General features: G+C 59.0%; 1 protein-coding gene across 1 annotated transcript in view; it reads right to left on the bottom strand.

The window, feature by feature from the left end:
- MYO15B (myosin XVB) overlaps positions 1 to 14,049 on the bottom strand; it is a 32,005-nt gene extending 17,956 nt beyond the window's left edge. The window contains 21 exon segments of the mRNA XM_042965469.1: positions 523 to 692; positions 899 to 1,016; positions 1,436 to 1,560; positions 1,681 to 1,726; positions 1,816 to 1,931; positions 2,228 to 2,305; positions 5,967 to 6,092; positions 6,513 to 6,644; positions 6,897 to 6,992; positions 7,963 to 8,095; positions 8,171 to 8,229; positions 8,348 to 8,461; positions 9,279 to 9,440; positions 9,586 to 9,699; positions 9,892 to 9,955; positions 10,127 to 10,230; positions 10,493 to 10,599; positions 10,921 to 10,997; positions 11,166 to 11,275; positions 11,526 to 11,589; positions 11,993 to 14,049. Coding sequence (XP_042821403.1) covers positions 523 to 692; positions 899 to 1,016; positions 1,436 to 1,560; positions 1,681 to 1,726; positions 1,816 to 1,931; positions 2,228 to 2,305; positions 5,967 to 6,092; positions 6,513 to 6,644; positions 6,897 to 6,992; positions 7,963 to 8,095; positions 8,171 to 8,229; positions 8,348 to 8,461; positions 9,279 to 9,440; positions 9,586 to 9,699; positions 9,892 to 9,955; positions 10,127 to 10,230; positions 10,493 to 10,599; positions 10,921 to 10,997; positions 11,166 to 11,275; positions 11,526 to 11,589; positions 11,993 to 14,049 — 4,172 coding nt within the window.
- Between the last annotated feature and the right edge of the window lie 487 nt (positions 14,050 to 14,536).

Here is a 14,536-nt window from a genome sequence, read left to right as displayed (position 1 = left end):
GGCAGGGCCTCACACAGCCTGATTCGTGCTTTTATTTTATTTAAAAATTTTTTAATATTTATTTTTGAGAGAGAGGCAGAGACAGAGTACGAGCAGGGGAGGGGCAGAGAGAGATAGAGGAAGACACAGAATCTGAAGCAGTCTCCAGGCTCCGAGCCGGCAGCACAGAGCCCGACGTGGGGCTCGAACCCATGAACAGTGAGATCATGACCTGAGCTGAAGTCGGACGCTTAACCGACCGAGCCACCCAGGCGCCCCCCGATTCATGCTTTTAAAAGAGCATTTTTTGCAGCGGAGTGAAGAACAGACTAAAAAACACTCGAGGAGTCAAGACTGCAGTTTTGGGTGGCCTTAGCAGGTCGTGGGCTTCTTGTGAGTAGGGGCATTCGAGCAGAGGTTGCAGGGGTATGGGCGGGGACTGCCCTGGGGCAGATAGACTTGCCGTGAGGCCCTACCCCTCCCACACCCTGGCCCACCAACTGAGAAGCCCCCCTGCCGCCTGCTCATCCCACCCCTGCAGACCTGGCCTGGAGCCCTCGCACGCGCGCCTGCATCCGCGGCAGGAGGAGGAGGCGGAGGCGCTGGCGAGAGATGCAGGCTCGCAGGCTGCGGCGCAGGGCGAGCAGGGCCTGGGAGCGTCGCCGGGCCCAGTGCCACTCCAGCTGCCGCCAGCCGGACTCCCGCAGCAGGACCTGGGGGCAAAGGGGAGGGCTCGGGCAGCCAGGGCCCACCCTGCTCTTCTCCTGAGGCCTCCGCCTCCTCCCTTCCAGCAGGACAACCCATTCTTGTGGGGAGCCCAGGACACCTGCCCCCCAGGCCCACTCCAAATCCCGAGGTTGTCCCCGAACACTCCTCTCCCTTTCCAGCCACGCCTGCCTCTCTGCACACGTGCACCCACCTGGGTGGCTCCCAGGTGACAGAGGGGCGACTCAGCCCCCAGCACCTGGCTCAGGATGGCGCCACACCTCTCCCGGTCTGAGGACTCTCCCTGCCCCTCTGTCCCCAGGGCCCGGAACCTGCCCCTCAGATGGAGAGCTGAGGTCAGAACAAGCACAGCGAGGACCTCCCTCCACCCTTGTTCGACCATCCCCCCGCCCCTCAGAGTCTACTTAGTCCCTAAGTCATTCAACAGCGATTTGGAAACAACCTACTCTGTGCCAGGCACCCAGCAGGGTTTTGCTGTATGGAGGAGGGACAGATGGAGGCTTGGTGGTGGTGGTGGTGGTGGTGGGGGGTAATGAACAGGGAAGGAGAGAGGGATGGAGGGAGAGAAGGAGAAAGAACAGCTCGAGGAAGAGGATAGAAGCCAGGCCTAAGGTCCCTAAGAAAGTGGGTCCATCTCCGCCCCAAAGGAACTCCGGGTCTGCCAGCCGTCCCTGTGGGTCTGGGCACGGAGGTCCCCGGGCCCTTGGCCACCCCCATCCTGGGGCCCTACCTGGCCAAGAAAGCCTGGAAGGGCACACGCACAGGGAAGTTGGCACTGCGGGTACACACTGCCTCCAGGATGCCTGCCTGGAGCAGCTGCTCTGCCACATGTTCTACATCAAAGAGACCCGGAAGCTGTGGCCGTGGGAAAGAGCCAATGAAAGCTGGGGTTTAAAGCTGCAGGGGCCACTGAGAAAGGCGGGGCAGGTGGATGGGAAGGCTCCAGGGCCATGCATGGGGTGGAGGGGAGCTCACCTTTCCCGGGTTGGGGTTGAGGCACTGGATGAAATAGACATGGCTCCTGATGGGAGGAAAGGGGGTCATTTGGGCATAGACCAGCCCCCCTCCATTCAACTCCCCGGGGTCTCCTGTGGGGGGCACTGTTCTCACCTGCCCAGCTGGGCTAGGAGGTCCTCCAGAGAATGCTGGAAGCGAGACGCCAGTGTGGGTTTGCCTCGCCCACCCCGGGACCGGGACTCTGCTTCCTGGAACAGGCTGCCCACCAGCTGCAGGGCAAGAGGAGGCTGAGCTGGCTTGCCCCCCAGGCCTCTCCATAGCCCTGCCCGTGCCCCGTCCCCGCGGCGCTGGGGTGGGCCTGCGCCCCTGTCCCTGCGGAGCTGGAGTGGGCCTGCGCCCTGTCTTTGCAGAACTGGGGGCAGGGAGCAGTCCGTAGCATCCAGACCCTGGAGAGCTCAGCCCATGGTCCAAAGTGCCAGGGGCTGCCCCTTGGGCAAGAGTGTCCGGGGCAGAGTGGGGGCCACAGTGTGGAGGGGTGGGGCCCAGAGAAGGCTGGCAGGGACACCTGGAGCTGGCTCTGAGCAAGCATTTCCACCACGGCAGGGTCAAGATGATCCCGGTTTCTGTCCACAAACTTGTGAACCTGCAAGAGACAGTGTGGGGAGCAGAGGGGAAGCCAAGGAGGGAGGCTGGGGTCTTGGGGACGTAACCCAGCCTCTCCCCACTGAGCTAAAGGGCCTCCTTTGTCTCTTCAGCTAGAGCCTCTGGGAAAACTGGAAATCCCCAGGCAAATGAATGGACCTGGGCTCTTATCTCACACCAGATATAGAAATTAACCCAAAATGAATGGATGGATCAAAGACTTAAATTTAAGAGGAGCCTGGGTGGCTCAGTCGGTTAAGCGCCAGACTCTTGATTTCAGCTCCGGTCATGATCTCACGGTTTGTGAGTTCGAGCCCCACGTCGGGCTCTGTGCTGACAGCGCGGATCTCTCTCTCCTTTTCTCTCTGCCCCTTCCCCCGCTTGCTCTCTCTCAAAATAAATAAGTAAAATTAAAAAAAAAAAACAAGATCTAAATGTAAGACCTGGAACTCCTAGAACTCTAAAACTCTTAGAAGAAAACACAGGGAGAAGCTTCCTGACATTGGACTTGGCAATGATTTGCTGAATAGGACACCAAAAGCACAGGCAAGAAAAAAAAAATAGATGCACTGGATTTCATCAAAATTAAAAACTTTTGTGGGGCACCTGGCTGGCTCAGTCGGTAGAGCATATGACTCTTAATCTTGGGGTTGTGAGTTCGAGCCCCATGTTGGGTTTAGAGATTACTTTAAATAATTAATTAATTTAAAAACTAAAACTTTCGTGCATCAAAAGACATTTTTGTTTTATTTATTTATTCTTATTTGAGAGACAGAGTGCATACATGCATGTGCAAGGCAGGGAGAAGGGGCCGAGGTGGAAAGAGAGAGAGACTCTTAAGCAGGCTCCACGACCAGTGCAGCTCCGATGCAGGCCTTGATCTCAAGACCCTGGGATCATGATCCGAGTGGAAATCAAGAGTCAGACGCTCAATGGACTAAGCCAGCCAGGTGCCCCTCAAAAGATAACAGAACAAAAAGACAACCCACAGAGTAGGGGAAAATATCATGTGTCAGATAAGGAATTAATATCCGGATTATATAAAGAACTCCTACACCCAACAACAACGGCTCAATTCGAAAATGGGCAAAGGACTTGAATAGATACTTCTCCAGCTGAGACACACAACTGGCCAAGAAGCACATGAAAAGATTCTCATCATGAGCCATTAGGGAAACATGAATCAAAACCACAGTGAGGCACCATTTCACACCCACTAGGAGGACTATCATTTTAAAAAATGGAAAATTAGGGGGCACCAGGTGACCCAGTTGGTTAAGCATCGGACTCTTGATTTCGGCTCAGGTCATGATCTCACAGTTTGTGAGTTCGAGTCCTGCGTCCGGCTCTGTGATGACAGTGTGGAGCCTGCTTGGGATATTCATTCTCTCTCTCTCTCTCTCTCTCTCTCTCTCTCTCTGCCCCTCCCCAGCTCAAGCTCACGCTCTCTTTCAAAACAAATAAATAAACTTAAAAAAATAAAAAATTTAAAAATGGAAAATAACAAGTTCTGGCAAGGACAGAAACTGAAGCTCTTACGCGCTGCTCATGGGAATATGAAATGGTGCAGCCATTGAGGAAGACAGTTTGGCGGCTCCTTGAAAAAAAGTAAACCTAGAACTACTTTTGACCCAGGTCTTCCACTCCTAGGTACATACTCCAAGAGAATTGGAAGCAGAGACTCGAATAGAGACTCGCACAGCCGTGCGTTATTCGCAGAAGCCAAAAAAGCCGAAACTCAAGTATCCATCAACTGATGAACAGATACATGAAATGTGGTCCATCCATACAACGGATTATTATTCAGCCATAGAAAGGAAGGAAATCAGACACGTGCTACAATACAGATGAACCTTGGGAAAATATCATACTTAGTGCAGTAAGTCAGACACAAAAGGACTGTGTGTGTGTGTGTGTGTGTGTGTGCACGCACACGCACACACACACTAAGATCTCACTTATCTGGAACAATTCTGTTCCATTGATGGCTCTGTTCCTTATCAACACCATACTCTTTCAATGACTATGTTTTAATATCTGGTAGAGCAAATTCCTCCCTAACCTTCTGCTTTTCATCTCATGCAATGCTTTTCCAGGTAACACTTCAGAATAATTTTGTCAAAATTCGTTCCTCCTCATCCCATAAGAACCCGACTGGGGTATTGTCTGGAATTGTATTGCTTTTCTAGATTAACTGAGAAAGGAGGAACAGTATTGGGGCTCCCCACCAGCAATGTGGTTTGACCCTCTTTTTTCAGATTTTCTTTTGTGAGTTTCTTTTTTTTTTTTCTTTTAAAATTTTTTAACGTTTATTTATTTTTGAGACAGAGAGAGACAGAGTATGAACAGGGGAGGGGCAGAGAGAGAGGGAGACACAGAATCTGAAACAGGCTCCAGGCCCTGAGCTGTCAGCACAGAGCCCGACGCGGGGCTTGAACTCATGGACCGTGAGATCATGACCTGAGCCGAAGCCGGATGCCTAACCGACTGAGCCACCCAGGCGCCCCTCTTTTGTGAGTTTCAATACAGTTTGTGGTTTTTCTCTATTCAATCTCCCTGTGTTTCTTTTTTTTCCCCAGACATGATTGGTTTTTTGGGGGGTGGCGGGGAGAGGTATAATTGACATAAGTCCCTTGGGTTTGTGTAAGTAACTCTTGGATAGTTTGTGTTTTCTTCTACAACCAAAGCATGCCACTTCCTCCAGGAAGCCTTCCCTGACTTGCCCTACTTCAAACAAGTCACATGGTCCTACCTTTTATATACCAGGCCCCTACCCAGCCTCCGTGAAACTCAGAAGGGGGAAAGGAGGGTGCCTTTGGTGGGCACCTAGCAGCTGCCTGACCATTTCCACATTATTGCATTCAATCCTCACAACAACGTTATAGGACAGATTCCCACTCCCATTTTACAGCTGAGAGAATGAAGGCTCAGAAGGAGAAGCAGAGGGACGCCTGGGCGGCTCAGTCTGTTAAGTGTCTGACTTCAGCTCAGGTCATGAAATCACGGTTCATGGGTTCGGGCCCTGCGTTGGACTTGGTGCTGACCGCTCAGAGCCTGGAGCCTCCTTCGGGTTCTGTGTCTCCCTCCCTCTCTGCCCCTCCCCTGCTTGTGCTCTGTCTCTCAAAAATAAATAAACATTACCAAAAAAAAAAAAAAAAAGGAGAAGCAGACAGCCTGAGGTTATCAGAGCCAGGTCCCACACGCCTGCTCTGCCCTTCCTGGTCTTAAGGTTCCCAAGGCCTCCACTGCCTCTACCCCACCGTGCTCAGCCTGAGGTAAGTAAGTCACGCTCAGAACCGTGTAGCATTGGGGCGCCTGGGTGACTCAGTCAGTTGACTGTTGGACTTCTGGTTTGGGCTCAGGTAACGATCTCGCGGTTCCTGAGTTCCGTGAGTTCAAGCCCTGCATCAGGCTTGGGATTCTCTTTCCCTTTCTCTCTGCCCCTCCCTGTCTAAATAAATAAATGAATAAATAAACTTCAAAAAAATATTTTTTTAAAAAGGAAAACACTGCGTAGCACCGAGGGCACAGGTAGAAACCTAACAGTCAAGCCCTCGAAGGGGCCTCCCCTCACCTGCTCCTATTACCTGTCTGGTGACTCAGTTCTGGGGAGCAGACACCACTGATTCACACGGGAGTCTGTCTCTGATTTACCCTGATACCTGGTAGGTGACGGTCCCAGCGTAATGCCTCACGGTGAAGATAGGAAGGGGCAGCTGGGGCTTGGCATAGCAGGGGTGACTGCCATGGTGATAGTGGCACTTCTGGAGGAAGGCGTGGTCTGTGGCCTGATAAGGGGGATGAGGTTTCCTCAGGCCTTTGCACGTGACGTCGCCCTGCCTGGACTGTGCATCCCTTCCGGGTCCATCAGTATTTGTGGAATGGCTGTACCACAGCCCTGAGGCTCGCCCTCTACCAGCTGGAGGCCTGAGGGACCCCTACAAGCCCCACATAGGCCCTGTGCAGTCGCCACCACCCTGCCCCTTCTGCAGCAAGGACTTGAAGAACCCCAGAGAGGTCAGGTATCTTGCTCAAGGTCACCCAGAGACAGGATTTGAACCTAGTTTGCCCACTGCCTTCCCAAGCTCTGCTGAGAGGCTATAGGCAGGGTTTCTGGACCCCATCACCTTTTTGCTCCTCTGGGAGACCCTGATGGCCTTGGCCTGGCCACTAGGGCCCCCACCTTGTCCTTACCACTGGGGGCTCACCTGGGACAGCCATGTCTGGGCATCCAGGATACTCAGGAGGCTGTGGGGCTGGTCTACGAGGAGGTCCAGGCAGGTCTCCCTCACAGGCTGGGGAACGGGCACCCAGGGCAGCAACTCTCGCTGACAGGCCTCCTGGGAACAGCCAGCACTGGGCCAGTCACAGGGCATGCCCACATTCATGGGGGAGCTCATCGGAGCCAGAGCAGGGGTGGCTCTCCCATTGTACAGATGAGTAAAATGAGGCCCAGGAAGGCTGAGATGGCCCACAGCAGGGGGTGCTTTGGGGCAGGGCTCTCAGTTCAGCGCCCTTGGTTTCCCAAGGATGGCCTCTGCTCTGGGAATGCCTGGGTGCCCCCTCCCACCACCAGGCCCAGCTCCTCTTACCTCCTCCTGGGCCAGCAGCGTCTGCCTGGCGAAGAGCTGCAGGCGCTCGCTGGCAAGGTTATTGCACAGCTGTTCCAGGCCATTCACCCGCAGGGCCTAGGGGCATGTGGGCAGTGAGGTGGGCACCCACACGAGGTGGGGGCATGGGGCAGGTGCCGTGAGGGGCGGTGCTGCACATGGGCCTGGTGTCCTTCATTCTCCTCCCAGAACTCAGGGAGGAGTGGTGCCCGGGGGCTGATGCTGCAGCCTCCAGGGTCAAGTCCAAAGGCCTAGGCACAGAGTGTGCCCACGCCTCAGTCCACACCCTTCCCTCTGCCTCAGCACAACTGTGAGCCTCCAGGCCTCTGGTCACAGCCATCCTGTGGCCTGGAAGGTGCCTTTTCCTATGGCCCAGTAGCTCGCTGGCTCTCAGAATCCCACATCCTCATAAGCAGGGCCCCAGGCTGCTGCCTCCAAGAAACCTTCTAGCATTCCTCCCATAAGGATTACAGGCTCCTTCCTCTGTGCCCCCCAGCACTTCACTCACAAGCCCGGAAGAGGCCCCGCTCCACGCAGCTTTGTACAGAGAGCCCTGCCACGCTCTAACACACACACAAGAACCCACACTTGCCACAAACATCCCCTGCTCAGAGAGGGCATGGTCCCCCAGGGCACGCTGGAGACGAGAGAGCAGGGAGCAGTGAACAGTGCCCGACCAGGGAAAGAGGCCACCTCCTCTTGCCCAAGGCCCCTCCTCCCTGCTTATGAAAACTCAGGGCCATTCAGGGCACTGTCCCTTTTCCTGCTCCTCTTGGTGCACAGGAGGTGAGACCCATCCTAGGGCCTGTGCCTTCCCGGCTGCCTTAGAGGCTCCTGTGAGACTCAGCAAGGCCGAGCAGGACAGAACTCTCCAGAAGCGATATCAGGGCTGGACCGAGCAGGGCAGAAAGGCCACACCCATGGATTGTGTCCTGTCTCGTGGCTAGGCAGGCAAGAGCTCACGAGTGCCACCCTCAGGGAGAGCTGACCCCAGAAATGATCAGGATGAGGTGGGCACCCGGTCCTGGGCCCCACCCCAAGGGGTGACCTCAAAGCCATAGACGTCCACGACGGTGACGGTGTCCATGCTCTCTCCCTCCCCGGGTGGTGCCAGCTGCGCGTTGGTCCTCCCCAGAAGCCAAGTGAAAAGCCGTGAATACAGGGCCTTGGCCAGGGCGTCCCTGTGGGCGTGGTGAGTGAGCCAGTGCAGTAGCGAGCTGGGCCTGGCTATGGCTCTCTCCCACCCCTGGGGCCACCTGGCATCAATGGCGCTTTCCACCGGCAAAGATCTGCAGACCCAGCCATAGGCTGTCTCCTGGAGGGTAGGGGAGGTAGGTATATGCAGAACATCAGGTCTGAGGCTGACACGGGCCCACGCCAAGCCTGCGGGTGGTGGGGGTTGGCCCTGCCTCCTGAGGAGCCCCGGGGCTCACCGTGACCTTCCTGGTGATAGCTCCCTCCAGGCGCTCTGGTGGCACCAGCAGCAGCCGGGCTGCCGTGTGGATCTCGGCCCAGCTGGACACAGCAGCCACCTCCTGGGACTCCCGCTGGACAGAGAAGGGAGGGAACAGGAACAGCTCTGCGGGGGAATGGCCACATCCCACAGGTAGCTCCGGGCAGGTAGGAGCCGACTCTGGAGCCTGGGGGCCCTGAGTGCAAATCCTAATTTTACTTCCTCACTAGCTGGCTGGCTCTGGCAAGATTCTTTTCCTCTCTGAGCCTCCACTGTCTTATTGTTAAAGGGGAAACAACGACCCTAAGTTCCAGCGTTGTTGTGAGAACCGAATTAGAAAACAGATAGAGGGGCGCCTGGGTGGCTCAGTCAGTTAAGCGTCTGACTTCAGCTCAGGTCACGATCTCACGGTCCATGGGTTCGAGCCCCATGCGGGGCTCTGTGCTGACAGCTGGGAGCCTGGAGCCTGCTTTGGATTCTGTGTCTCCGTGGCTCTCTGCCCCTCCCCCGCTCATGCTGTGTCTGTCCCTCTCTCTCTTTCTCTCTCTCTCAAAAATAAACATTCCCCTAAAACCAAGAGCACACTGTATATTAATCAATAAATTATATTAAAATAAATAAGCATTTAAAAACAATTAGAAAAAGAAAACAAATATATAAAGTGATTTAGATGGAGCCAGGTACATAGGAGCTACTCAGTTAGTGCAGGTCTCCCTTTCCAGGGTGGCAGCTTGGTGGCACTGGCATAGACGACCCAGGTCTCTGTTCTCGCATCTACACAACGAACCCGCCTGCTTCCCAGGGCAGCCGTGAGGCCTGGAGGGAGGCCCACAGGTATTCGGTATCATGGCTGCCCTGACCGTGCAAACAAGCCGCGTCCAGACTGGCCTCTGGCCACAGCGGGGGCCCACCTCTGAAGAGGAGAAGCAGACGTTGCCCAGCTGCAGGATGGCGGCCAGCATGGCCCAGGCTGCGGTCAGCTCCTCAGGGCGCGTGACCAGCACCTGCAGGGCCTTCAGAAGTCCTTCGAAGTCCTGGGCATCATCCTTGCCCTGGAGCCTGCAGGCCTGGCCCTGCAGAGCACAGCAGGGGTGAGGGAGCAGGGGTGAGGGAGCAGGGGTGAGGGGGCAGGGCCTGACCGCCCATAGCTTCCCTCCACTCCAGCCACTCCTTAGACCCCTGCTCCCAGACCTTTCCCCAGGCAAGCCCCGCCCCCACCTGGTTCAGGTAGTAGTAGGTCTCCGGCCCTTGTAGGGAGAGCTGCTCCCGTGCCACAGGGTCCAGCCCCGCCAGCAACTCGTAAAAAACATGGAAGCTCCGCTCAGCCTGGGCCTTGGGGAGAAGGACTGGCTTAGGGGGAGCAGGGCTCTGGTCCTGTGCCTCAGGGGAGCAAGGACAAGCCCTGGGAAAGGCAGGGATGCAGGGTGGGGTGCAAGGGGATTAGCAACCACACTCCCTGCATGGCCCCTCTCCCTCTCCCACTCTGGGAAGCTGGAGAGAGGCGAGCAGCAGCACGGGTCTTACCTGAAACACGACCCTCGAGGCCTCCAGCAGATAATGTGACACAGAAGCTCCCACGATGACCCCACTGTGGGCACGGAACAGTGGGCAAGGGGTGCCCAGGGTGCATGTGACCCAGGGGCCCTGCTCAGAACGGGACCCACTATGGGCTGGACCCAAGGGCAGCAGCCTCTGGTTCCCAGTAAAGGGAACTGATCGTGGGTGCCCCCCTGTGCCCACCAGGACCCCCTTAACTCACCGCTGCAGGCAGAGACGCAAGACCTGGCCGAAGCGACTGGCGTTTGCATTGAGGACTGTTTTGGCGTGGCCAAAGCTGCGAAGCATCAGCAGCACACCGTCCAGCTGCATGGGGGAGGGGCACTCAAGTATCCCCAGGAGTGGTAGCCGCGTCCATGATCAGGCGTCCCAGCTGAGGATACTTTGTGCCTAGGGGCTGTGCTCGTCCTTGGAGAGGGTCAGTCCCACCCCACCTCACCCTGCCCTCCAGGAGGCAATGCCTGGGGCTGCCCCCAAGGAGAAGCCAGAGGCCTGAAGACCGCCCACCTGGCCCAAAGGAGAAGGATGGTTCCTCTTGGACCCTGGGAAATGCCCAGCTGCCTCTCACCTGACATCTTCTGTCCCTTGTTTGCTCCTGCTCCAGGCTGCTTAGGAATTGCACAATCTTTTTGGCAGCTTCTGTCTTCCCTGAGCCACTGTGCCCACTGTGGGAGGGAGGGGCTGACAGGGTTTTCAGGAAGGGGCACACAGGACACCCCATGGAGCCCAGGAACTGGGGCATGCCCACCTGAAAGTGATTCCCACCCCCGGAAATGTGGAAAGGTAGACCCAGGGCATGGAGACCAAGGAGAAGGATGATTCCAAGAGGCCACAGCCAAGGGGCACGTGCGGTGACTTCAGCCAGGAGCACAGCCCTTACAAAGTCCAGCGGTGCCACCCAGCGGGGCACCAGGCCAGCAGCTTCAAATGCAGACCCCACGTCCCTGCCTCCCAGCCCTCAGAGTGGCCCGTGGGTTCAGCAGGGCCCCACTGCTCACCCGAGGAGAATGCATGTGCCCTGCCCAGTGCTCTGAGACAGGCGATAGGCTGACGCCACGATGGCGAAGATGTGTCTGAGGGAAGAGGGTGGGAGCAAATGAGGTTGCCTGAGATGGGCATTTGGGCCCTCCTACATGTAGGCAGGGCATGCCCTCGGTCCCCAGGATCTCAATCAGTGGCACATGCTGGGGCTTAGCCGCCCAGGGGGTGAGCAGAGGGTTGATGGGGGCAAAGGCACGTACGGGGTGGTGTTAAGGGCCTTCTTGGGGTGGTAGCTGGCCAGGACCTCAGCTGAGAAGAGAGGCAGGGGCCGGCGGGGGTTCAGGGAGAGCAGAAAGGGTCCCCCAAAGGTCTGGGGGAAAAAACAGATGCTGTCGTCACAGCATGTAGGAAGCAGGGGCTACAAATGGAGTGGGGCTGCTGTGCTCCCCAGCCCAGCCTCCCCCCCCCCCCCCCCCCCCCGCTCTGCAGGTCCCCAGAGAGGGTTCAGCACCCAGCCCAGGGAGGAGAAGGAAGGAGAAGTTCTGGAAGTGCCAGAGAGCCCTCTGATCCCAGGGGACAGGCAATCCCAGCCCACCCACCCTCCCCAGGTGCCCCCGTACGTAGATTCGGCCCAGATGAAACCTCTTCTTGAGGCACAGCAGCACAGAGCTGTTACACACTGGTCTGTGGGGACAGCAGGAGGGAGAGGCAGGGAATGGGGGTGGGGTGGGCAGAAGGAGGTCTTAGGTTAGCACTGTAACCGATGGAGAGATACTTTGGGCAAGTCGTGCATCCTCCCTGAGCCCCCGACCATAACACAGGGGTGTGGCTGCTCAGTGAGTTACCCGCTCCATGGGGGCTACAAGCAGGACCAGGCCGCTGACCCAGAGGGCGGCTTTGTGCCACTTAGAGAAGAAAGTCCCAGGCGGGGGCACCTGATTTTCACCCCTCACCCGCCTCTTCCCGCGGGAAGACCTTTTGTAAGTTACAATACCGTCTAAGGATACAATTTATAAAAATGGAGGTAGGGGTGACAAATGAGGAACTCTGACCCAGACAGGACAGGTTTGGAATTGCGCCTGCTCACCGCAGCCGAGCCAGGTCGTCCGTGTCTTCCAGGCCTTCCGCAAGGCTCCTGCCCTCCGCTCCCAGGGAGGGCGGTACCTCCAGGCCCGGCCCGAGGCTCAGCTCCAGGTCCCTCTCCAGCGCCTCCTCAGCCTCATCTTCTGGCACCCACCGCCCCCTCGGAGGCCCGCAGGGGCCCGGGCTTCTCTCCCACCGCAGGTGGGTCTCCAGGGTGAGTCGAGGCAGCAGCGCGTCGTCGGTGTCAAGTCCGGGGTCCTCGCGGGGTTCCGAGCTCTGAGTCCAGTGGACCGGAGCCTCGGCCTCCAAGGTTTCCGGCCCCGCTTCACTGCTGGAGCCGCTCTCGTCCAGTGGGGGCTCGTCGCGGGGAGCAGGGCCGAGGAGAGAGCCCCGGCGGGGCCCGGCCACACTTTCTCCACTCGCCCTGCGCCCCTCCCTGTCCCCCGAAGCCCCTTCACAAGGCCAAACGCGTCCCCCCCGGGCTGGGGCGTCCGCGGACGCTTCCTCTGAGCTCCGACTGCTCGACTCCCTCCCGGTCCTGTGCCTCCTGGGGAACACGACCGCGAACTTGGGATCCGGAGTCCGGTCCTCATCCTCAGAAGGGTCCTCGGGAGCTGGGCTCTTCGAAGGCTGTGGGGAGCTCGAGCCGCCGCCAGGGGGAGGCCTGGGCCGCGCCCCCAGTCTCGCTACGCCCGCCAGGCGCAGCGCGAGACGGCGCCTCGGTCCCGGCCTGCGGCCCCGCCCCCCGGCCGCCCGCGACCCCGCCCCCCGGCCCTCGCCCTCGGGCCGCCGCAGCCGCAGCCAAAGCCACCGCAGCAGACCCAGGGCGCGCGCCACGCGCCGCAGCCGCTCTTTAAGGCCGGCGCGGCGGGGAGCCGAAGCGGCGGCCTGGGGAGCGGGGCCTGCCGGGGATTTCGCGCGGAGCCTGCGGAGCGCCACGAGGGCGGCCAGCGGCGCTGGGTCCCGGGGCCCGTCTCCCCCTCCAGCCCCAGATTCGCTCTCACCTGCCGCCACTTGCACCTCCCCCACCGCCTTTCCGACCTGGAGGCGCCGAGTCCCGGAGGCCTCGGCTCTTCCCGGCTCGGCGCCCTGCGACTCAGCCTCCGGCCGCGCCTCGCTGTTTCTTGTGTCCCGGGCCAGCCCGGGGTCCCGAGAAGCCCTCGAGCTCCGGGGGACGCACTCTGGGCTGCCCTCGAGGGGGCTGGGGGCCTTGGGTTTTTCGCCCGGCCTAGTCTCTTCGGCTTCGGTGGCCTGGCTCGCCTTTCCTGGGGCTGTCCGTGGGCCCCCTCCAGGTCCGGCCCCCTCCAGACTCGATTCCGTGTCTGTCCCGGAATCTTCCTTCTCTCCCTGGGGTCCCACCCCCGACGGCCCTTCCCGGCTCCGGGGTTCAGCGCTGCCCCCGCCGTCGCTGCTGGGGCGTTCGCCGGGTTCCAGCTCTGGCTCCGACTCGGTTTGGGTGTCTCCCGGGACCGTGTCCTTTTGCTCCGGCTTGGGTCGCAGCTCTGGGGCCCCAGTGCTCTGGCTGTCGCTCTCCTGGGCCTCGCGGGCTTCGCTGTCCGGGCAAGAGCTGCCCCCGTCTCCACCCGACGTGTCCCCATGCAGGCTCCGAGTCTCCCGGCAGCCCTGCCGAGCCGAGGGTCCCCGCCCTTTTCCTCTCCTCCTGCGGCGGCAGAGCTCACTCGTTGTCCCTTCTCGGGAGAGACTCTCTTCCTCCAGGCGCCCGCCACGGTCCTCCCGGGGCTCACGGCTCTCCTTAGATCCGCGTCCCCGACGCTGCGCACTGCCTAGTCTCCCCTGGGCCTCTGCTGGCGGCCCAGCCCCTGACCGTCTGCAGCCTCCGTTCTGCTCTGCGGTGGGCTTCCGGCGGCCAGCGTGGGTCCTGTGGCTTCCCGCAGTGACCGGTTCCAAGACCGGTCTGGTCCTTCGGGCCTTACCGCGACCCTGTCCGCTTTCCTGGCTGGGTGCGCAGTGGGCGCTGCCCGACCGGGACTCCTGCTCCCCTGCGACCGGCCTCCTGGGGCCCTCCTGGCGCTGGGACGCTTTGCCCTTGCTCCCACCCATGGCGGGCCCAGTGAAGAGGGGCTTCTCGGAGTCTCTGTCCTCGCCCTGAAGACCTTAGCCCGCAGTGCCCTCAGCTCTTGGCAGCACCCACACCCTTTCTGCTCTGGCTCTACTGGCAGTCTACCCCCTGGGGGCTCCAGCCTTACTCAAGAGCATTAATTATGCAGTTGGCCGCGGGGTCCTGACCCCTTAGACCAACAAAGGAGTGGAGGCCGCCCAGGAAAGAGGAGACGCTTCAGCATCAAAGGCCGAGGACGGGGCAACTGTGCCACCTGGGAGGCACTGCCAGCCAGGCCAGCCTGGCACCGTGCCAAGCTGCAGGGACCCACGTGCTCTGCTCCCCTTTCACTGCTTGCCCCCCTTTCAATGAGCCTGTCTGGATCATCATCCTGGGGACTCTAAGGGATACCCACTCTCCTTCCTTCGTCCCCTTGGCCTCAATAGTATCAGCAAAGAGCTAACACTTCAGGGCTTATTATATGCCAGC

This window comes from Panthera tigris, chromosome E1, assembly GCF_018350195.1.
Source record: "Panthera tigris isolate Pti1 chromosome E1, P.tigris_Pti1_mat1.1, whole genome shotgun sequence".
In the NCBI taxonomy this organism is placed as follows: Eukaryota; Metazoa; Chordata; class Mammalia; order Carnivora; family Felidae; genus Panthera; species Panthera tigris.
The sequence above is the reverse complement of the archived record's forward strand: the minus strand, read 5'-3'. Positions and strand labels throughout refer to the sequence as shown.